The sequence below is a fragment of the Amphiprion ocellaris genome, chromosome 24, assembly GCF_022539595.1.
Source record: "Amphiprion ocellaris isolate individual 3 ecotype Okinawa chromosome 24, ASM2253959v1, whole genome shotgun sequence".
Taxonomy (NCBI): domain Eukaryota; kingdom Metazoa; phylum Chordata; class Actinopteri; family Pomacentridae; genus Amphiprion; species Amphiprion ocellaris.
The window spans coordinates 12,174,332-12,197,648 of NC_072789.1; the positions used below are offsets into that span (position 1 = coordinate 12,174,332).

The 23,317-nt window shown below is 39.6% G+C and overlaps 1 protein-coding gene across 1 annotated transcript; it reads left to right on the forward strand.

The window, feature by feature from the left end:
• The first annotated feature begins 572 nt into the window (after positions 1-572).
• On the forward strand, positions 573-21,662 carry LOC111587764 (N-chimaerin). Its single transcript, XM_023297869.3, has 15 exons — positions 573-630; positions 964-1,058; positions 3,463-3,501; positions 4,306-4,361; positions 8,129-8,160; positions 8,962-9,075; positions 10,295-10,421; positions 11,610-11,771; positions 15,413-15,490; positions 16,119-16,203; positions 16,629-16,802; positions 17,900-17,977; positions 18,464-18,601; positions 18,774-18,879; positions 19,113-21,662. The coding sequence occupies exons 2-15, from the start codon at positions 1,040-1,042 to the stop codon at positions 19,282-19,284; spliced, it is 1,380 nt and encodes a 459-aa protein (XP_023153637.2). The 5' UTR covers positions 573-630; positions 964-1,039; the 3' UTR covers positions 19,285-21,662.
• Positions 21,663-23,317: the final 1,655 nt, after the last annotated feature.

The window sequence follows — 23,317 nt, forward strand, 5'->3', positions numbered from 1 at the left end:
ATGTAGTTGCTTTTCGCACTCATAGAATTTAACCCTCGTTTCGTGTCTGTAGTGTGCGTTCATTTTTCTTCTCCAGAGTGTCTCTAAAGTCTCGAGACATACGAATTCTCATTAACTATATGTATATTTTTGCCTTCATGAATTAAATATGGCTGAGTTGAACTGGTACGTCTTAGTGGAGGTGAAGGATGGACATATCGAAAGATAGCAGATGAATTTAATCTTTCGAACCTGGGTGTTCACCTAAATAAGGTAAGAAATATGTAGTTAATGATATTTCCAATGTGTCCAGACTTTAGGGATATAGATCTGTGCACTTTATATACTGTGATTGGTTTGCTGCTGTAACGGAACAGTTTGATGAATTTATTCAGTTTGCTTACTGACTGAGACTTCGGTGAGTCTTTCTTTCCTTTTTACACAAAACATGGCATTCACACTTGTACCACATTACCTTTAAACACAACCTAAATAAAGTTTAACCCGCTAAAAACAAACTCAATAACAACAACGACGTGTTCACCACGAAGAAGTATCAGCGGGTCTGTTGCCATAGTTACCCTGGAGAGAGGGCGAGACTGCTCACGTGACCTAGCAAGATGGCGACCATAATGTAGAATGGATGTGTATGTGAGTACTCCGTATTATTAGCCAGCCTTTAAATGGCTAAACCGACATGTAATTCCTCATTGTTGCCCTTCGTTGCCGCTCTACTTTTACTACATCACAAGGCGAATGTTTTTCTTTTACAATATGTTGTCAACAACATCTCTGTGTTCCGTTTTATCCTCGATTCAACCTGCCAACTAAAGTAACGCGGCGCGGACCCGCTAACGTTAGCTCTCTCATAGTCTGATTATTGTTTATCGTTACTCAGCTGTTTTTACTTCAACCGCCTTAGCTTAGCTTAAAAAGCTGTGAAACATGTCCTCATTGCTCTTTTTTATGTCTCTTCTTTTACAGGATTTGAACTAAGTGGGTGCGTTTTGGTGGAAATTTGGATCTGCTGGTTAATTGTTCATCATATCTGAGAATCAAGATGGCCCTAAATGTCTTTGGTAAGCTGTGTCACACTTTAAATGATGGTCATTGTACCCTTATGTGATTGTGTGTGTGCACTTTGCTCGGTTGAAGCCATTGTAGTAGTGTCTCATTTTTATCACCCAAGCTGATAATATCCTTCTGGTGTATTTTGATAAAACTGGGAGAGGCAGGACAAATCTTAGAACAGTGAGGCAGCAAGTAGACATGACAAGTTACAAGTCCTGGATTTATTTCCTACTTTTATAAAAGTGTCCAACTATTATCAGAAAATATGTAAATCTTAAAAAAAAAGTGCTCCATCTGCTGTAAAAATGTCTGTAATACATGATCCATTTTTAGATTGTTACTGCATCAATGCATAAGAAACATTTTAGTGGTGGAGCCAGTTTAAACTGTGTTGTATACATTTAGCTGATTCCTAATCTATGGGTCAGGGCCCCCTTTCAAAGCACCACAAGATAAATGGGAGAAGGTTACTGAGGAAGGAAAGAATTAAAAACAATGCTTATGTACACACTTTTATTAATTGTTTGGACTTTTGTGCTCATATTTGAAGTGGGAGTCTTGTAAGTTGTCATCAGCATTAAATAATGGTTGAAACTGTAATAAACGTTGCATTTTATTAGCTTTGCCATAAATTTTTAAAAACAAAACAGTCATGTTAAAAATAATTTGTGATAATAACTTGTAGTGTTTCAGTTTAGTCATTGTTCCCTGTTTTTTTGCATCATTTAGTCCATTACCGTTTTTGTACGTTTTTTTAATGAATATTTTCAATCTGCAAATTAGTTGCTAGTAGTGGCTGCCTGGAAACAGCAATGTAGTACAGTGTGTCTTTGGAAAAAGGGAAAATGCCAATGTAACACTTGAGTAATAACCCTGTGAGTGTCAGCAGTCTGTATGTTATGTCTGGTTTTCTTGTTAGTTTGGCCCTGAGGTTGTGTTGCCTCGAGAAGGAGGGTGAGACACTCGACCGGGGAGGATTTGGAGTTATTTTGAAGACAGGATACCGAGACGACGAGACTTGAATAGATAAGGCTTGTAGAGTGAGTACAGAGTACACCGAGGCAGGAAACGGAGCTGTGAGTTTTACCCATGCAGAGACGATGGAAGACGGTATATTCCTGACAAGCTATAGAATGTGATATGGATATTCATTTCAGAGGTCAGAGTGAAGACGTTTCACTTTAGTTTTTCCCTGTTTCAGGGATTGGTTGTAGTGGGGTTTTAAATGGTGGGATTTTAGTATTTAATTGCAATGCAGGAGACATTGGGCGACTTTCGGCAGATCAAAAAATTAAGCACAGCGTTGTTACATATAAGAATAAACAAATTGCATGTTGTATTGAGCAGCATTGCCTTTTTCACACTTCTACAACAAGGCTTTCTTTGTCAAAGTGTCAACACTTGCAGATATAAATCTAATATGTACTGTTAAATTAAAATATTGTATGTTGTAAATGCGGTGTTGCAGCAGTGGCAGGACAGTTGCAGCAGATTGATGAACCACATTCGCTTACTAAAAGCACATGACCATGAATTGAAATCAGTACCTGGACAGGGTTTCGGAGGAGTCACAAGTCCGGATTCTGAGTGGAAATGCTTGGCCGAGTTCAGCCAAACACCCAAAATGAGTGCCTGCAGCTGAAATGTTTCGCCTTTAATCGCATTTACTAATATTAATGTCACTGTTTATGGTCTGCTGCAGCTGAACAAACAAGGAGGAAACGCTGCTATAATGTTGATATCCATCTACAATTCATTTCAGACGGGTGGCCCTGAGGGGATGAAGCATGTCTGAGTGTGAGAAAGATAAACAGCTCATTTACAAGCCACCCTTTCTGCAGCGCAGTACAAATGAATCTTCTGCAGCTTTTCATGCTCCACAGAGTTGATCTATTTATTAAGCTACTTAGTCGCTGTTTGTGTTTAGTGCAGTTTCTGTTGGGGAGAAGCACGTCATCCATCAATATGATACCCCAACGTAATTACCTGCACGTTCAAGAAAATAAAGTAGTTGACTCCATATGTCATTCTGTCAGGGAGGGAACATATTAGGCTGTTTACTTAGTCGTGCTTATTTAGCAGCAGCGTTAATAAAAATGCAAAATTTCCTTTTACACTTTCTGCGCTCAGCCATGAAAATCAAGTGGCTGCTCTCAAATCTCTTGTCCAACTTCTCATCCATTAAGCTGCCATTTGATTGAATGTCTGACTTTGTTTGTACATGAAGTTTTCACTGGATTAGATACTATGTGATGTACAGCAGAAAGAAGATGGAAAAAGTGCATCCTGATGCCTAATTTAGACATAGAACTGGCAGACCACTGTCATATTCTCTCCACTTGAGGGCGCTGTAGCAAAGGAAATTAAGTTTGAGTAGCTGTAAACGCATTGTTGTGCTTTTTCTGTCCTCAGATCATGATGAATACAGGCCACCAGTGTGGAAGTCGTATTGTAAGTATCAATAAAACACAGTGTATATGCAAATACAGTTGAATACAGTACAATACCCAATTTTAATGAATTATGATTTTTGAGAAAAATATTGTGTGAGTGGTAATGTTAAATTTGAACTGTTTTGATGTTTGTTTGTTTTTTTTACTAAAGATGCAACGTCCAAAACTGTTCACATCCCTTGACATTAGAAAATGCACCTTCTGTTATTGTTATTAATGTTGTTTAATTATCATTTACCTTTATTTAACCAGGCTGTCCCATTGAGATTAGAGGTCTCTTTTACAAGGTAGACTTGGCCAAGGTAGCGGCCATACCAAATCTCATTCCAATGTTCCTCATATTTTCTACCATGTTCTTGAGCGTTCTAATACACCAAAAACTGAGAACAGCTGATGCAATAGCTTTCTAGTCAGTTATTCAGCCAGTTTCTTGCTATTAGGATCCGTCACTAAGAGAGAGTTACACATTGTGGCTCCTCAAAAATCTCTGATCTAAGTGTTTGCAAGCATCAGTGGCCACAGTGTAAAGCTCAAAGTGAGTGGTTATTATTAATCTTGTCGATGCTGGGGTCTAACTTTGAATTTCCCTCTGGATTAATAAAGTATCTATCTATCTATCTATCTATCTATCTATCTATCTATCTATCTATCTATCTATCTATCTATCTATCTATCTATCTATCTATCTATCTATCTATCTATCTATCTATCTATCTATCTATCTATCTATCTATCTATCTATCTATCTATCTATGATGAGAGATCCTCAAGTGATCATTTTGCTGCATCTTTTGTGTCACAGTGTACCAGCTCCAGCAGGAGGCACCTCACCCACGCAGAGTCACCTGCACCTGTGAGGTGAGAACACACTTCCTCTCTGTCAGCCAACCAGTTTAATTAGTCTGTCTTGTGTTATTCTTTAGAAATCCTGTTTTGATCCATGTGATCTGGCAGTGATGTAATTTAATAAAGAGACTTGCTGCATTGCTGAAGCAAGAACTATCCCAAGGACATACTCTTTTGGAACAACTAATATTAGCATATTTTTAGATAAATAAAGATTAAAAAGAATAATTTTCCATGGCGTAGCTTTTTAGCAACTGCCATGCTTATTGAGGGATTCAGATGTCCACATTTTTGAGATTTTATTTTATTTCATTAGCGTTGCCATAGTTGATGTTTGACAACGTGCTCATAACCAGCGACAGAAATAATAATGGGATGGACTGAGTCTAGAGCGAACATTCCTCTGCCTCCTCAGAAACTGCATTTGCTGACTCTGCTTGTGGCAGGCTGCTTATTTTTTGCTGTAGCTCACCAGTCCATTGTTTTCAGGGATCTGTTAAGCTGTATATAATCTAAACATGTTTACTGTCAATACAACAGGGTTTTTCATGTTAGCAGGGAAAGCTTCTGTGTCACTGAAGCAGTCCAACAGGATTATTTTGCTCTGTTGTACTTAAAGCCGCTCTGCTTCATTAGCTGTTAGCGGAGGAGCGAGTGTAAAAGGAAAAGATTGGAGATGATGTTGTGCTAAAGGTCACATGCTCCTCTAATCCTGTGCTACACAAGAGAACATGGAAAACATCTTAGCCTCGTGTCCCTGCTGATCCTCGAGCTATTAAACGGAAAAATGGTGCTTTATTAGTGTCCTCAAAAGGATTCCCTTTCACTGAAAACATGTAATTCCAAGTATGAACAGCACAAATGTAAGCTTGTTTTGTGTCAGTTAGAGGTTCAGTTTGGTCTTCGTCCTAGAGGAGGGCATGCAGGTGGTTTGGCATGTTGCTGATGTACGCTAAATGCTTCACACTGGTACATTTGCCCATACAGGGGGCAACTACCAGATGTGTGTTTGTGTGTGAGGCAGCACGGTTTGGGGGAATCCAAGGGGGATTAAGGATGTGAGGGATTGTGGATGTGGTGTTTGTGTGAAGGAAGGCAGACCTCTGAGAGTGTGAGGATGTGTGTGTGCTGGGGCAGATGCTAAATGAGCAGCTGTTGGGTTTGGTGAACTGGCCTCGGTGTTGTGGTCGGTGCTGACCCAGTTAAAGTCAGCAGACAGACGGATGGAGGGGCCCCCTGCCACCAGCAGCCCCATGTTGCCAATGTGGCTCTCGAGCCATATGTGATTTAATGATGCACCGATAAGCACTTATCTGTGGCTGGTGCTTTTTAAAATTGTGAAATACAAGAGTGGCATGAAGGAGAGGAGGGGCATTAGCTAAAAAAAAAAACTGTTCATAACTGTAATTTTTAAAACAATTTATTGTTATTTTACAGTTTTTGTTAAATTACTGAATTACAGACTAGTGAAGTCATAGAAAAATGTATTTATTTACATGTAATCTGTATATCGTACAACAGGTAATTCATTGTTACAATATTTGACAGTAAGATTGCACTCGTTTACTCAGAAAAATATCATCTTTTTTTAGATATTTGCTGCTATTTTAAAGTAAATATTAATATATATTAAGGATTGCTCTGATTAGAATCATAGAAAAAAATTTTCTACATGTGAACCATAAAAATTCCAAAACGATAAATCATGTCCACATCAAAAATCTGCATGTTTTATAAATGGTAATTCATTATTTTACTGTGTTTGACAGTAAGATTACACTGTTTTATTCTAAAGAATATCATTATTTTATAAGTATGTGCTGCTTTTTGAAAGAAAAAATATGTTATATGTTAATCAACATTATCTTTAATAAATTAAAAAAATCACATATAATTATAAATATATTTAGAGGGTTAACAAAACCAAATGTGCACAATAAAAACATAATCTTTGGTTCTGCAAAATTGCAGTAAGTTTAAATTATATTCAAAATGATTAAATAAACAGAGAAATCTCATCATTTCTTACAAATTCTAATTATTTTGGGAATTAACTGGCAAACCGAAGATCTCTGTATCCATTTTCAGGGCCTCAAGGGCTAAACAACATTTAGGATTTGAGATTTGGCTTCATGCAAAACATCTTCTTGTCAGGCTGGAGAAGTTTCTTCCACTTTCAGACAAGTTTCGGTCGTCTAAGAGATGTCATTTATTTTGTTTGGCAGGTATAATTCTCCTACAATAGTTCGCCTTTTCTGTCTCATGAGCCCATTTACCTCCCACAGTGATAGTTGAGTGGAAGTCTTTCAATGCACAGTGGGATGCTCCTTTGATTTTAGTAGAAACCATTTGATAAAACAGCAGGTAAAAGTAAGTGGACCGTGCTAGGATTTGTTGTCAGCTTCAGGTGTCTAATTTAAGATGTTCTAAAACTGAACATGTTGTGTCTTTGCCTGATTTATGTACCAAAATTGGAGATAATCCCCTTCAATAAATGCTCCACATGTTTGTTTCCAGGCTCTGCCAGTCACTCTTCAAAAAAATATTCCATTTCACTCAGCACCACTTTATTTCATCATTTCATTCAAAGGACAGAGACAGAACATACGGCGGGACTGGAAATGTGTTTTTGTTTCAGACAGTTGTGTCCCTGCGGCTCAGCACTCTGTAATGTGCAGCCAAGGATGTGTATTGAGCATTAGTAATGGCTGTTAGTGTGTCCGCTGCATGCATGGTTTCCTGACAGGCCTCAGAGCAGTTCTGGTAGCTGTCCAGAGGTGCACGTGGACGGATGACAGTTAACTAGACCTCGTTTTATTACTTAGCAGGTGTTTAGTTGATGCTCCTGTGGACCATATTCTACTCAAAATACAAGATTGTTGTCTCACATTGAAGTTTAAAAGCTGAAAATCAGATCCTGATTTACATATCGTATTTTGAGTGTGTAAGCCTTTTCTTTGTCTTTTACTAACACACACACACACACACACACACACACACACACACACACACACACACACCTGCTTGTGCATCCCAATTAATATTCACCGCTGTTGTTGGGTCTTTGTTGATTTATTGGCTCGACAGCAGTTTTGTTGAGAACACAGTGCTCAGCTTTTTATCTGACTCATGCGATATTCTCGGCGCCCCCACAACCTCTCGCTTGGTGCCCTGAGAGGTTTGTTTTCAAAAATGTGTCAAATTCTGGGGACACATTTAGCACGAGCACACAATTTGTATAATCTTAAGGCCATTCGAGGTCACACAAGATTATTATAAGTATTTTCATGTGATGGATGATCTTCTGTAGAAAGATACGACGCCATGTGGTGTCGTCATTGAAACTGAACAGTTGATGTAATACTGATCCTTTGAAAATTGCTTTGTTGGTGTGGAAATTCCAACTGTACATTTGTTTTTCAAAGGAGACCCTGGAAGACACACTTCATGCTGATAAAACCATTTTAAAAACCCTTTGTTGAACAAATCTTTTGGGTCACAATCTGCTCATTTCTCAGTTTAAGTGAGTTCTGAGTCAGTTGTGAGTGAATGTGCAGTGAACCACTGAGTCAAGTTCAAATAATGAATGCATGATAATATTGCACTAATTATTGAGTTTGGCTGATTTAGGCTTCATAATGACATACAGTTATCAGAGTCAGATAACTTAAAATTTTCTTTGAAAATCTTGCACATTCACATCACTGAGAATCAATGTCGTCCTTCTGCCTGGTTTGATTTTAATGTTTTGACACAATCTGTTTTCCTTCCCCCTGCAGGTGGACAACCGACCTAAATACTACGGCAGAGAGTAAGTTGACTCTCTGTGTGTTACCGATTCGTTTGAGACATGTTGCTTCAAAACATTTAAAACGGTGACTTTTACGTTTAACCCTTTGAACCCCAAGCAGTTTATTTACTTATGTCAGTTTTCACTCACTGTGGGCTCATGTTTCACTTCCATCTGAAATCCTGCAGCTCAACGCCAACAGAACAACCATGAAGCAGGAGTGAGAACTCAGAAATGTCTTTTGACGAAATTGACAGCATGATAACGTCATAGTGCCATACATAAAACAGAAAAAGTTTAAATTATTAGATTATTTATTTCACAATGAGTGATACTGCAAAATTGGCTTGACATGCTACTGATGTTTTATTACTGACATTTTTAATTTGTTTTCATACTTCTCTCATCTTTACTCTATGAAAACACTGCCTGCAGTTCAAGCAAGCCCCTGAACTGTTGTCACTCATGGCTTCATGGTTGCACTAGCTTATTTACGTTTTTAAGCAATTCAAGCAAATTTTTGAAGGAGACAAGTAGAATGAAGTGATTTTGATGAAATATCAAGATTTTAAACTCAATTTGGTTGTTTTTTTTTTAACCAAACTGAAAGTCACACTTGTTTAAAATCAGGCGATTCTTCCTGTTTTTATAGTTTCTCGTTGTGATGTGTGGTGGGATGTTGATATTTTAAAAGTTTAACCCACCTTTTGTACCTGCTAGTGTGTTTTAGGGTTCAGAGGATTGACAGAAAGTTGTAAATCTTTCAGGTACTGAGGGTTAATTGGATTTTTGTAACTGTTATGTTGCTTCTTTTATGTCCAGGTACCACGGGATGATCTCACGAGAAGATGCCGACCAGTTACTGAGTCAGGCCGAAGGCAGCTACCTCATCAGAGAGAGTCAGAGACAGCCGGGCACATACACTCTGGCTCTACGGTACGTTTGTTTCTGGCTAATTTAAGGAGAGATCGGTGCATTTAATTAACCACTACCAGTAGAAAATCAGTTCCAAATAGAGTCTGGAATATCAAGATCAGTGAATCTAAGTGAGAGGAAATAGTGCAATTGATGTATAATGTTTGTGGGAACTTGTGTGGGTCTAAATCACAAAGTTTTTACCTGCTAGCATTCTGGGATACTTTAGCTCTTCTAGGATCTGCTGCCTGACCTTCAACTTTGTCTTGCATGTGTGCGACAGAATAATGAAAAGAGAGTTTGTGCTGCTGTGTGAAGCGGGTCTAGCTGTGTGTAAAGGTGCTGTGAGGTGTGAAGGTTTATCTCTCCAGTAAAGGCAGCAGTCAAACTGTAAGCAGCTCAGAGAAGCTCATCTCTGAACTCACGTGGTTCCTCTCGACAAGCTGTTCCTCGTGAGGAGATGGGAAAGAGTCGGGGGGGATGAAGGTTAACAGTTTGTTTCAAAGGATTGTTGCTTCAGGTTCATTTCAGTTTCCTCAGTACCACCCTGCTGCCCACTTGTATTTATTTTACTGTCAGATTGATTGTGATGTGAGCATTTTCTCTGAGTAGGTGTCACACTTTTAAAATGGGTGCACGGCTTAGTTTGAATTTGGTTTTGGGTCAGCTGGGTCTATTCATAGCTGTGTCATTCTTCCACCTGCGCAGCTTTCCCTCTCTTCCACTGCCTCTCCTCTCCCCGTGGTTCTAATTACCTTCCATAAATACCCCTTCATAAACTAGTCCCAGTCTGGGTGGTAGAAAAGGAAAGGTTGGATTTTGGGTTAATGATCTAATGGTGCTGTTTTATCTTGCGGTGGTTTCATTGTGATCCACTAAGGAGCAGATAATGTGTTGGCCCAGTTCAGAGTCTGTCCATCACAGCTCTGTCTCTCAGTTTGTGCCATTTCTTTCTGACTTTGTTTTAAGTCGGCACTGTTTTTGGGGACAGAACAATAGAAGTAAATTTTAGCAATGATCAAAGCTCTTTTTAAATGCATTTGTTGTTTTTTGCTTTTGAGCTACCTAATATGTAAAAAATTAAGTGTAACTAATGTTTTAACAGTAGCGTTGCAACGTATTTCATATTACACACTGCTTCTTTCTCTGCTAGGCAGTGCTTTAGCTAATTTAGAAAGCAACATTTGGCTTTCAGTATAATACAGAACTGATTTTGCCCATTTCTGTGTATTTTTCCCAGGTTTGGGAATCAGACGAGAAACTTCCGCCTCTACCATGACGGGAAGCACTTTGTTGGAGAGAAGAGGTTTGAGTCCATCCACGACCTGGTCACAGACGGCCTCATCACACTCTACATTGAGACGAAGGTGTGTGTTGGCATCAATATGACCTTCTTTCCATTGCTAGTAACAAACACAAATGACCTTGAACTCACCAATCAGGACTTACAGCTGTAACTTCTCAATGTCAGTTGAGCTTCATAATTTTTTAAGGTCCCATGAACCTATTAGAGGTTTTCACATTATTTCTCTCAAGAAATTCCATGACATGAACTAGTGGCACTGAGCTGGGTCGACATTCAATGACCCTGTTGCAAGTTTTAATCAAGGGCCAACTGGGTCAAATGTGGTTTCATGGGCAGAAAAAAAATATTGTCTGGGGACACAGAAACACTGCAACTGTTATAAATGATCTAAACCTCTAAGTGTCTCAACCCTTTGATCCCTAAAACCCACCAGAGGGCTTGTCAGGCATATTATATTTTTAAAATAGCCAAAGTAACACAATTTATTAGATCCAGAAACTGTAAAAACAGGGAGAATCAATCCATTTTAATTATGTGTGTCTTTTGAGGGAAAAAAAAAAAAACATTAACCGGATTCTGCAGAGAAAAAAAATACAGTTTTGTGTGCCCTGGTGCAAATGAGAAGTCATTAGTGATTTAGCTGTACTCGGTTGAACTGCAGGCTGTGTTTGGATGGGTGGATGGTTAGATAAATGGATGGATGACCGACAAAAGAATGTGGAATTAACGTGCAAATTGTGCTGGTCAAAGAAATAGAATTAAGGTGCCAAGAATGCTGGTCTTTACAATAAAAGTGCAACATTGGTGGTATTTACAATAAGATAGAGTATTAGAAAAGTTTATACAGACAGGATAGGAGGCACATAAGGAAGAAAAATATAATGCAAGTAGTTAAATATTTATACTAAGTAGAGATACCATTTTTCTGTTACTGTTAACACCCATGATCACTTGTAAAAATGTTGATTTGTTGATTAGAGTTTTTTTTTCCATTTTTGTAAAATGAATAAATATAGAAATTAATTTCTTTTCATATAATTTGCGTCAGTCAAAATCATGTTATGTTGCACAGAAGGCATTTTTGAGTTCTTTTTACTTCTAGTCGTGGTTGTTCTGTTAGAGGTGCAGGACTTTATATTGCAGTGAAAATTGCACCATATGACAAGACCAGAAACCGCTTGGAGTTTATAGGGTTTATTGAAGAACTCTTCAGCTAGACTTTTTTACAGAGACTCTTGTCTTGTGTCAGGCAGCGGAGTACATCGCGAAGATGACCATAAACCCCATCTACGAACACGTGGGCTACACCACCCTGAACCAGGAGCCCACCTTGAAGAAACACCTGCCACATAGTCCTGAGGCGCTCGATGGACCTGCTCCGGCTAAAGATGACTGCAACACCGAGGAGAGGGTGAGGACAGACACATGTGCATGTAATAACACAGACTAAACATTCATGAAATAACAGGCTAGTGGATCAGGCAGAGGGGTAGAATCAATGAATTTGACATCATTACTGTTGTGCAGACCTGAGAATATAAATCTCACATTTTCTTTCTCATTGTATTTTAATGAGTGTCTCATTATAAAGAAGAATTATCAACAAGGGATACGTTTTGGAAGCTGTGTGACAATAAAGTCTTAGCAGCAGTCACAGTAAATACCAGTCAATATTTTCATCACTCCCTAGAAGAAATATTGATGTTTAAATTGGACTCTGTGTTGGCACTCAGGCCAGAAGCCTTCTCCAATTAATATACGTTTCTGGCAAACTGACTTTAAGGCAACAGGGGGTTTTGGAGGGTTAGTTTGAATAAGAAATTGAGTTGCTGGCAAAGAGTATTGGCTGCAAACAGAATAATATTCCCTCTAGTCTAAAATTCTCTCTGAAAATTATAAGACAAATTCCTCAAATCTCTTTAATGCCTTTAGTGAAGGACTATTAACATTGAGTGATAAAACATTTATAATGTCAAAATAAAAACTGTTGAAGTGCGCAGATTGACAGTAGAAAGTGTGAAGTATCTCTGAGGTGAGTCCTGTTTTGTATGATGCAATATTTACTTTACATGTTTGCAAATCCAGGCAACTTAAGTAAGAATTGTCGTAAATTTCTGTTTGAGTTCAGCTGAGAACAGAAGTGAGTGGATTTGTGTTGCGGGCAAAATAACTTGCCGCAAAACTTTTCTTAAAGTCACTAAATTAAACTGGATTAAATAAAAGTTATGTAAGTCGTCATGCATAAAATGTTAGCAGCACAGTATTTCTAGAATGTAGTAAAAAGTATAAAATACAAATAAGAACTGTCTACAATCTATAAATCAGGGATTGTAAAGGCTGTTTTTGGAAGATAAAGTGTTATGAAACTGTAAAGAATTCAAATAAGGACAAAGGTGAGAGAAGTTGCTGTATATGCAGCAGTCGGATGGAAGGATGAGGAACATTGTGAAAGAAGAAGGTGAAGAAGGAGAAGGAGGAGGAGGAGGAGGAGGAGGATGGATCCAGAGGATAGATGGCCTCCAGCCAAGGGCTCTGCAGTAAAATTACATAACAGCGGTTTGCCTGCAGAAACCTGCTATCTCCCAAACGCCGCCTACTAAGTATTCAGGCATCGAGTTTGCTGCCGGCTCATTAATTTTCATTCAGCTGTGAAGTGATTAGAGTTTTCTTCCCTGGAAACTTTTGTATCTTATCGGTGAGGCTTTTAGGGGCAAGAATGTGACTTAAATTTGGGAGATGTGAGGTTTTTGTATGACGCAGGAGCTAACTTGGATGCTAATCACTGGTTAAATGTAAATCTGAGTCCTGCAGCTGTGTGTTTGTGCAGGTGGGTGCGTGAAATTGAAGCGGGAGATGCAACTACTGCAGAACCCTCCGACTCACAAACAGAAGTCCAGCTTTTACACAACAACAGTCGGGTGCAAAGTAGTACCGTTAGTGTGTGTGAGCGTGCATGCGTGTGCGTTTAGCTGCTACACCGGCCTCCCGAGGCCTTGTATGACCTGCAGTGCATGACCACCTACACTGCACTTCATACATCACTGTCTCTGTGTGTGTGTGTGTGTTTGTGTATGTCTGTGTATATGTGTGTGTGTGTGTGTGTGTGTGTGTGTGTGTGTGTGTGTGTGTGTGTGTGTCTGTGTATAAAGGGGGTGGCCATGTGTACGTGTGTGCTTTCCCAATCGAGTGGATTTGCAGACGAAGCATTTCGTCTGTGACATTGAGACCATTGGTAGCTCTCTGTAGGGAAGACAAACACACCAGAAATTCATATTTCATGTGTTCATACAGCTAATCTCCTTTTATTAGAGGTTAAATGCAGTTTTATGGCCCCTGTGAGGACGATAACCGCATGGTTCTGGAGATTACTTTTTAAAAATGAATTTATAAGGCCTTCCTGTAAGATTGAATTTGTTGCATGGCGATGAGAATGGAGATTGCAGGAACCAGATTTAAATTCACCTTTGATCTGACAGAAAAGAATAATGCAAAGTTTGATTCAGCAGCATCTGTTGTTTATTCATCTTCCTTTCTGTGTCTGTCTGTAATCAAAATGCTCTTTTGTCCGGGGAATTGTAAACCATCATTAAATATCAACATTCTAAATGAGCTGCGATTCATAAACTTGAATGTGTGGTAGCTTGCTGAGGTTACAAATCCTCATTTTTTAACACCTTAATGTTGTGCAAAATATCCAAAAAACACCAAATCTTGAAGTCTGTGGTAGGATTTTATGCACCTTTGCTCAAAAATGAGCTGGAAAAAAATGCTGAAGACAACCAAACATTCATCCATCCATCCACCAGAACAGCCAACTTCTTCTAAAGTGCCCTTCTTAAGTGAAAACATAGCCTCGAACGTCTCTTATGTAATGTTACTTGCATGATCTGAGATAATGGATGATTTTCAGAGTCATCCAAGGACACCGTTGTTGTCAGTTTTAAGTACATAAAGTGGTTGCATCAGATGAAAAACAGACAGATGCTGCAGGTAAAATGACAAAAGAAAAGGAGGGGAACAGAAGGGGACAGAAAGTGTGAACGAATGAGCAAAATAACAGCTTGTTTCTCAGCTCATTCTTTCTCCTCTCCTGGGATAATTGAGGTGGCAGAATCGGTGGCAAACAACAGGACTTGCTGCACCCTGATTGGCTGCTTCTCCTATCATTGTGACCTGTTAAATTCATCCATTACTGCGCCGTAGCTTCCCCCCCTCCTCCTCTGCCGGCTCTCTCCGCCTCCATCCATCCCTCCCTCCTCCGCTGCTGCCTGCCGAATGTGGAGATGATGGGGAAAGAGGATTAACACGCACTGAGCCATGTGGGATGAAGCACTCACCTACACGAGACAGAAACACTGGGATTCAGTGTCGTCGGCGCGGTCTGGAGGATTTTACAAAACTCATCCAAGCAGTGAAGATTTATTGAGTTATTTTCATTCAAGTTGCCTATCTGGGGACAGATTTAATCTTGGCTGGCTGGCTTTTGTTTTGTTGTTATGAACTGGAATTGCACCATGCAGCTCCATCAGTATGCAGCGTTAATCTGATTGGCTGATCTTTGTGGTACTAAGACAGCAGGATTGGTCCCGCGCTGCCTCCTCGGTTTGGGATGTTGTTGTCAGATGGAGCTTTGAAATGTAGTTGTTGTGCTATTTTCTGTCAGAGTATTTCCTTTTTTAGTCAGTTTGATTGGCTCACTTTGTTTATTAGTGAGATTTAGATTTTGGTTTAACATCATATTTTTTTTTTTGTTTGAGTCAAACCTTCGCCACAGCTCCAGGTTCCATGATGCCGAGCCGAGAGTCTTATGTCGTTAAAAGAGGTAAAAAGCCTCGCAGGAGAGCAGAGAAGCAGAAAAGTCAGAAGGGCTCTTTGTTTACCGCCGCTCTCGGTTTGAATGTCAGTGCTGGTTCCATCCCCTCCTTGCCGGTCTCTGGTGGCGCCTCAGACTCCGGCGCTGGCTCAGGAGCCCCTCTAAGCCGGGCTCCCTCCAAACCCACCTCCCCTGCTTCCACCTTCTGGCAACCAATCAGATCTTTTGCCCTTTCGCAGCTCACATCGCTGGTTCGGCGGGCCACCCTGAGGGAGAGCGACTTGGCGCCCAAGTACGAGAAGGTCCACAACTTCAAGGTGAGGCGCTCCTTCACTTCCCCCCGATGCTGTTTGTGCTGCTGATTCAGCTCGCAGGGTCTTATTCAAATCCACCTCAGAGGGCACAGAGACAGTGTTAGGAGACTCACACAGTGCTGCGCTTACATTTAGTGTTTTCAGCCTTTGTTTAGCGCTTTACATTCACAGATTTAAATACTACAAGTAGCCATTAGTGAAGAGCAAGAAGGTCAGAGCCACAGAATCCTGAGCTCAAGAGAAACACAAAGAATGCTGTGATGTGATGGAGGTTATTAGCATTTCATTATAGAGTCAATTTGTGCAATAAATGAGCAGATTCTCACTATAATTCTTCTCTAAGTACCCTTTCAGCACTCCCATTGTGTCTCCATCATTCCTTTGTCAGTGGCTGTCAGTTTATAATAAAGATTACTGCTGGGATTCAGGTGTTACTTGACCCAATCTGGACATATGTGAATAATTTTCTCATCTTTTCTTCTCACCGTATAGCTGGTCAAATATACCAATGTGGCATATCTAAGTTAATTTATTATTTTGGCTGGGCTTATCTGTTGTCAAGTTTCATATTTAATCTCATAAAAAGTAATTTTAACATTAAATTACCCTTATTGTCTCTTTCTGTACCCAGGTTCATACATTCAGGGGCCCCCACTGGTGTGAATACTGTGCCAACTTCATGTGGGGTCTCATCGCTCAGGGAGTGAAATGTGCAGGTAATTCACTTCTTCAAGTGGTTTATTTTCCTCCTGTACATCCGTGCTGTTCAAGATTCGCTTTCTTGTTGCGCCTCCTCTCTGTCTTAAACCGTGACTCGAAACTGGGACAGCCGGCGAAAGTTAGTCACTTTGCTGTTGACTCATCTGCAGTGTTTCATTGGGCTTTTAAATGTTAAAAGATTCGGTTTGTTGCCAGAGAACAGGCTGTCAGTGTGATGATGACTGTGTGGGTGATGAACTGTGCCTCTGGTACTCCTACGATCAAATGCAACTTTTTTATGCAACCATCCTGTCTAGTAATTACAGCTCAGTGTCAGAAAATCACATTGTGCCATGTTGTTATTGTGTCATTTATGTAAATAAAACAGCAGAAGATGCCTAGAAGAGTCAGTTCCAAACAAGTGTGTGTTTGTATCTGTCAGATTGTGGGTTGAACGTTCACAAGCAGTGCTCCAAAGTTGTACCGAACGACTGCCAGCCGGACCTTCGGCACGTCAAGAAGGTGTACAGCTGCGACCTGACCACGCTGGTGAAAGCCCACAACACCAAGAGACCCATGGTGGTCGACATGTGCATTCAGGAAATCGAAGCTCGAGGTGAGAGAGAACAAGAGCATAAATGGGCAGGAGTGAATCAGTGATTATATAATGTTGACAAAAAAAGCTTTTAAGTATTGTTTGCTGCAAGAGAGACTACAAAGAGAGAACACCCACGAGGCTGGTGTACGTATACAAGGTGTGTGTGTGTGTGTGTGTGTGTGTGTGTGTGTGTGTGTGTGTGTGTGTGTGTGTGTGTGTGTGTGTGTGTGTGTGTGTGTGTGTGTGTGTGTGTGTGTGTGTTTGTTTGTCAGCCCACCCAGATTGAATCCAACATGTGGATTTATGTGAGTGTATTGGGTGACAGGGTGACATTTTCTCCCGGAGGGTCTGAGTGGTCACAGGGGAGCTGCCAGACGGTATTTTATTGACTCTGATTCAAGACCTGAGTGAAACTAATATGTGAAATCGATAAAGGCACCTGACTTGAAGTGATTGAAGTTGACTGCAGAGCTGGAGCCAGCTGAAGTCCTCCCCCGCTCATTCTGTCTTTCTTATCTAATCAATCTTCACCGTCTACCTCTTCTGTCTACGTCTTGTCTGTGTGAGCTGAACAACTGTTTCTGTAAGTCCTTGATTTACTGAAGCCGCTCCATTGGGACAACAGGAAACAAACACATTGCTTTGTCTCAGTTAGAGCTGCAGTTAATATGTTTGAATATTTTTTTAGAGGAAAAAAATTGGACTTTTCTGATTCTAGCTTTTGAAATGTGAATGTTTTCTGGTTTCTTTGTTCCTCTGTGACATCAGACTTAATGCATTTTTTGGTTTTGGGGGCAAAAAAAAGTAATTTCAGGACAATATTTACTAATTGACATTTTTCACCATTTTCTGACATTTTATAATATAAACAGTCAGTCGATTAATCCAGAAAATAGTCAACATATTAATCGAGTGGAAATAATTTCAGTATACATAACAGGAAAACAGACACTCACAATCACAAATATTCTCATTTTGGAAACTGACAGCAGTAAATTTGTGGCATCATGTCATAAAAAATGGCATAAATTACTTTATAATTAGTTATACAGAATCGAAGCCAACTTTTACACTTACTTGATCTGTCAAACTAATCCCTGATTTCCTCCCTCCAGGTCTTCAGTCAGAGGGATTGTACAGAATATCAGGCTTCAGTGAGCTGATTGAAGATGTTAAGCTGGCCTTTGACAGAGGTGAGTGTCGCCCCGTTGTTTCTAAAATAACTTCTCTCGTTGGATCAATGAAATGTCACTGTGATTGTTTTATTTGGCTGGAGTCACACTACAGGAGTTTCAAAAGATTCTGAAATTCACGCAACACATAAAGAAACGCTTCACAGATATTCTCTCTAATCTCAGACCTGCACACAATAGAGCAAGCGATTTGTTTTTGGCAAATTTTTACACAAAATGGTTTTGATGAAACATCCCCATCAAACAGAGACTAACACATGAGTAGTTTAAGAACAGTCAGAAGTTTTAATTATTTTTTTTTTATTGCAGTTTCTGGCTCCAAAAAATGTTGCAGAGTTGCTGATATTTTGAACAATAACATGCCTTTCAATCCTCACAGCGGCTTTTAGGTTTCAGAGATTTAAGACTGGATCTGTGAAAGGTACCAGACCAGATTTCTCCTCCAACTCACATCAGTTTGACTGACTTAACTGATTTCCTCCACAGATGGAGAAAAAGCCGATATTTCTTCAAATGCTTACGAGGACATCAACATCATCACCGGAGCCCTCAAACTCTACTTCAGAGAGCTGCCTATTCCAATCATCACATATGATGCCTACCCCCGCTTCATAGAAACTGGAAGTACGTCTTAAAACTTCATGTACTTTAATCCACTCTTTTACATTATTACATCACATTTTTCTTACAAGGGGCAAGAACAGATACTTTCTCAATACCACGTGTTGCTTTGGCACAATATTGCCTATAATCGGTGCTCCTAAAACACAGTTTGATATTGTAACGCATGTTGCAGAGATTACAGACCCAGAAAAACGGCTGGAGTCCCTCCATGAGGCCCTGAAGCTGCTGCCGCCGGCTCACTGCGAGACGCTGCGATACCTCATGGCTCACCTCAAGAGGTATGAACACACAACCGAATGGAAAAAGGCAAAATTCTCTGATACATGGGAAACAGTGACTGACATTTTTGACTATTTTCTGACATTTTATAGACCAAAAAACAAATTGGTTAATCAGAAAAACAATCAACAGTGAAAATAATCATTTTTAGCTCTGACACACACGCTGTAGTTTCCCTTTCTTTTTTAGTTGTTTGATTTCTTTACAACACTTTTCTGCTTTCCACATCCAGAGTGACCCAGTACGAGAAGGAGAACCTGATGTCCAGCGAGAACCTGGGCATCGTCTTCGGCCCGACGCTGATGAGGGCCCCCGAGCTGGACGCCATGACAGCGCTGAATGACATCCGATACCAGAGACTGGTGGTGGAGACGCTCATTACCAACGAAGACGTCCTGTTCTGAGGGGAGGAGATGAAATAAATCCGCCGGTGAGGACAGAACAGGCAGACAGATTTGTCCTTTTGTGAAAAGATGGAAGAAAAAGTGACTCCTGGCAAGAACGTGAAGGATCAACATGCAAGACAACAGAGAGTCCTGCTAGAGAGGATAAAAAGTACACTACCTGTTTTGTGGATAAATGGAGCAATGAAGGAAGGGACTAATTGCAAGGAAGAAATTTTTAAAAATATCAAAATCTCCCAAGATACAGTGAAAAAGAAGATGGTGGAAGGATGCAGTGTTTCCCTATGTTTTTCATGTAAACATTAGCAAAGCTTAAGGCATTCAACAAACTGGAAGATCCCATATCTATGACATTTCTGGAACACTGAACCCTACTTGATAGAAATTAAGTATTACTGTCTTTCTTGAAGAGATAAGGATGAGAAATAAGTAGCATTGCAACAAGACTACTTAGTCTGTGGAGGGGAAACACTGTTTGTTCCACCTTTACGTTTCGGTCTTAAATGAATTCCTTGACATGTTTTATTCCTCTGGAGACTAAAATAACCTGTCTGGTTTTTAGCATTTGTGACTGAAACCAGAAATGGTTGCAAGTGTCACCAGATATCGCTCAACTTTTTTTTTTCTTCCAGATTCTGGTGATAAGAAATAGTTTTGTTTGCTTTCTTTTCCATGGTGTCAAGGTGTCCATTTAATCAAGAACCAAGAAGCAGCACTGGCTTCGCAACAGCAGACAGCTGGATGAATGAATGGAAGAAGTGAACTCATAGCACGTACTCATTCCTCTAAATGCAGCTTAAGTGATCTGGACCTATTGTGTTTTCATTCCTGTTTTTAATTTACTGTACAGCTCCCTCTTCTGCTCTACTAGTTGTAACTATACAGCAATCTAACATGAACAACTGTCATTTTTTAGATGCTTACATGGATAAAACAGTTCCCAGCTGCCCTTTTTGTGTCATTTTTTAAATTTTAGCTTGAAAAGTGTTTGGTTGCTGTGTAATTGCACTCATTTATGGAGCTGATGGAGTTGTGAATTAACATATTTCCTCACTATCTTTGAACCAGTCTTCTCACTCCCTCACCTGCCTGCCTCAGCTGAAATAGAAAACCCTGGCAAATGACATTTACAAGCAAACATATGTAAATTTAAATTCAATCAGCATATCTTCCCCCCCCCACATTTGCATCTACAAGCTAAAATGTTGCTCCTGTCTGTATGACCAGTATTTGTCTGGCAGCTTTTCATTTCAAAAGCTGTCATGCATCACACCAGCGGCAGGTGAAGAACAGAAGAAGGGTGCGTAAGTGACTTGAAACATGAATATGTGAATCAGTGCTTCACGTTGCTTTGGTTTGTCATCCGTGTGAAGCAGTGTTGTAATTAAGTAGTGTTATGAAGCAGGCTGATAATTTCAAGGCCTGTCTGCTTTATTGGCCTGAGTGGGATCATTCCAGCAGCCAAATGCTCGGCTGCACCAGTCCTCCAGATCATTCGAAGGATTTTAATATCCCATCCCACAAATCAAAGCAAAGAAGCTCAATAAAACAGAAACTCATAATGTTAATTACTTTGCATCAGTGTTTGTCATTCAGGTGGCGCTGGTGCTTCCCATCTGTCACTTCTGTTGGCGAAAACATATCCAGCCGATGCCATTTAATCTAACTGTGAAACTGGGATAATAATAATAATGCTTACATGGGAGAAACGTGGGTTGATTTCTAGTTCTTTTTGACTTGTTTTCCTCTTTTACTTCTGCCTTGGACAGACAGAAAATGAGATTTTACCTGAATATAGGTTAGAGTAACGACATGCCATACAGATGATGTGATAAAAGCAGTATTAATTGTACGACGATGCTGATAGTCGTCTGTGATATGAAGGAGTGTGTTTGCAATGTTTTTTCTTTATTTTTTTAAAACTAGTGCCATTTGAAGGGATGGAGGTGTAGAACAAATGCCTTCTGCATGTACCCCCACCTCAACAGAAACCCACTAATCCCACCTTCTACATATTTCAACCCCCATTTTTGTCGGGGGTCACTGATTAACTTGTGTAGTGTCGACCCACCAGGCATCAAGGCCCATTTTTCAAAGCAGAGCTAAAATTAAATATCAATCAAATGGATGTAACATATAATTAACATCAGCATTTTTCTAACAAACTTTGTTTTTCATGTGTTCTTAACTGTTTTATTTACTTAACCATGTACTAACTATTGTCAGACTAACTAATGACAACTTGTGAGCCTTCAGTGATCTGTGACACCTGCGTTTTTTTTTCAGCATCATGAAATGTCTTTTTTTTTTATTACTGTCATTGCTGTAAAGTATTTTCTATTTGGTTTATGCATGGTGAAATTAAATTATTAAATATGCATTTTGGTTGTTGGTCTTTATTTCGTTTATTACAGATAAATATATACTAAAAGCAACTTTGAAACCTCACAAAGAAGTTTTCACATTGAACTCAATCAAACTTTATTTATAAAGCTACAAAACAAGAGAAAACTACAGACTATTTCGCCAAATTAATGGAATAAGAACCTAACCCTAACCCTGTATTATGATCCAGTGTTATGCATGTAAACCTTAATCCTCTAAATAAACTACAACTCCCAGAAAATGCGATACTTGCATTCAGTGCAGTTTTTAATGAAACTAGTTTTTTTTGGTGGTACGTGTTTGTAGGGTGCACGTCACGTGATCATGGCTCCTCCATTGGCTGCTCGTTAATTGAAGGCGCCTCCGTGTCTGCAGGTGACTTCGTGAACGGTAATGACGGATTTACACAGTCGGTTATTACCGCTTACTTTTACACTTTTGGAAGCATTTATGCTTCCGTTTGCTTCACAATTCGTGTTTTTCATCGAATTCCGGCGAGGACGGCCGGTAAGCAGAGCAACGGACTCCCGACATGAGCTTACTGCTAATGTCGGGACTGCGGACTTCTTGTCGCGCCAGGTCGTTTGGAAATTGTCGCCTCATTAGGTGAGTTATTTTTGACACACAGACACACACACAGCGTTTGTAATTAACCGTGTTGCTTTTGTGACTTTGCTCGGTGTCTAAACGACGTGTTCGTGAAATTAAACTAAACCTCCAAAAAGCGCAGTTTACAAGCTAACTAGCATAAGAAGCTAACCTGTTAAAACGTAATAATTGGTAACAGTTGACCTGCTGCGTGGCTAACTAGTTCAGGTCACCCATTACCTGTTTATGAACACTTACTAGATGTTTACATTCTGTTAAAGTGGCTGAAATGGGACTCTTTCACAGCTAAATGCCGTCGACGGCTTAAAAGTTTGTGCTGTTTGGAGGTTAAACTTGGAGAGGTTTTCATGGCCTACTTAGCATTGTGTTTATGGACATGCAGAGAAAGTTGGGTAAAGTTTATTAAACTTTATTGCTTTCAGCTCTTGAAATGATGAGTGAGTACATTTTTATCCAGAAAATACACAAAATTTGTACCTTTACTTCAACCTCGTGTATTTGGGAGGAGCTGTTTGCTATAATTATGGCGCTGTTTAAACATAATGAACAACTAAGTCAAAAAAAACTCCTGTTATGCTAACTTTAATTTAACTTTTTAATTAGCTTTTTGTATTGTGTGGTCATCCAATGATAGCTATACGACTTCTGCTGCCCTCTGGTGCAAAAATAATATTAGCTACCAATTGTGTTTTGGGTAAAGGTATGGAAGGTAAAAAGTGGCCGAATTTGCATTTGTTTATTGCAATTCAAGCCAAAATGCCCATTTTTTTGTGTCAAAAAAGCAATTTTAATACTGTTTCAACTGCAGGGTTAGGTTTAAACAGTGTTCCAATTGCAAGTTATGGCGCTCTATTGAAATGTTAAGATTCTGCTTTTTTATGCAGTGGCCCTAAGCGGGACCAGTAAGGAAGGTAGAAAGGGCCTTCCTTTGTTTTTTTTGTTTTTTTAAATGATTTTTTATGTAGTGTTTCTGTAACTAACCAGCGAAGGACAAAGCTAGTCCAAAGTAATGCATACATGAAAAGTGCCTAGCTAGCAT

Bases quoted from the DNA above. Each gene is read 5' to 3' on its own strand.
- LOC111587764 (XM_023297869.3), top strand. The intron at 3,502-4,305 runs GTAAGTATCAAT...TTTGTGTCACAG, and splicing joins ACCAGTGTGGAAGTCGTATT to TGTACCAGCTCCAGCAGGAG. The intron at 10,422-11,609 runs GTGTGTGTTGGC...GTCTTGTGTCAG, and splicing joins CACTCTACATTGAGACGAAG to GCAGCGGAGTACATCGCGAA.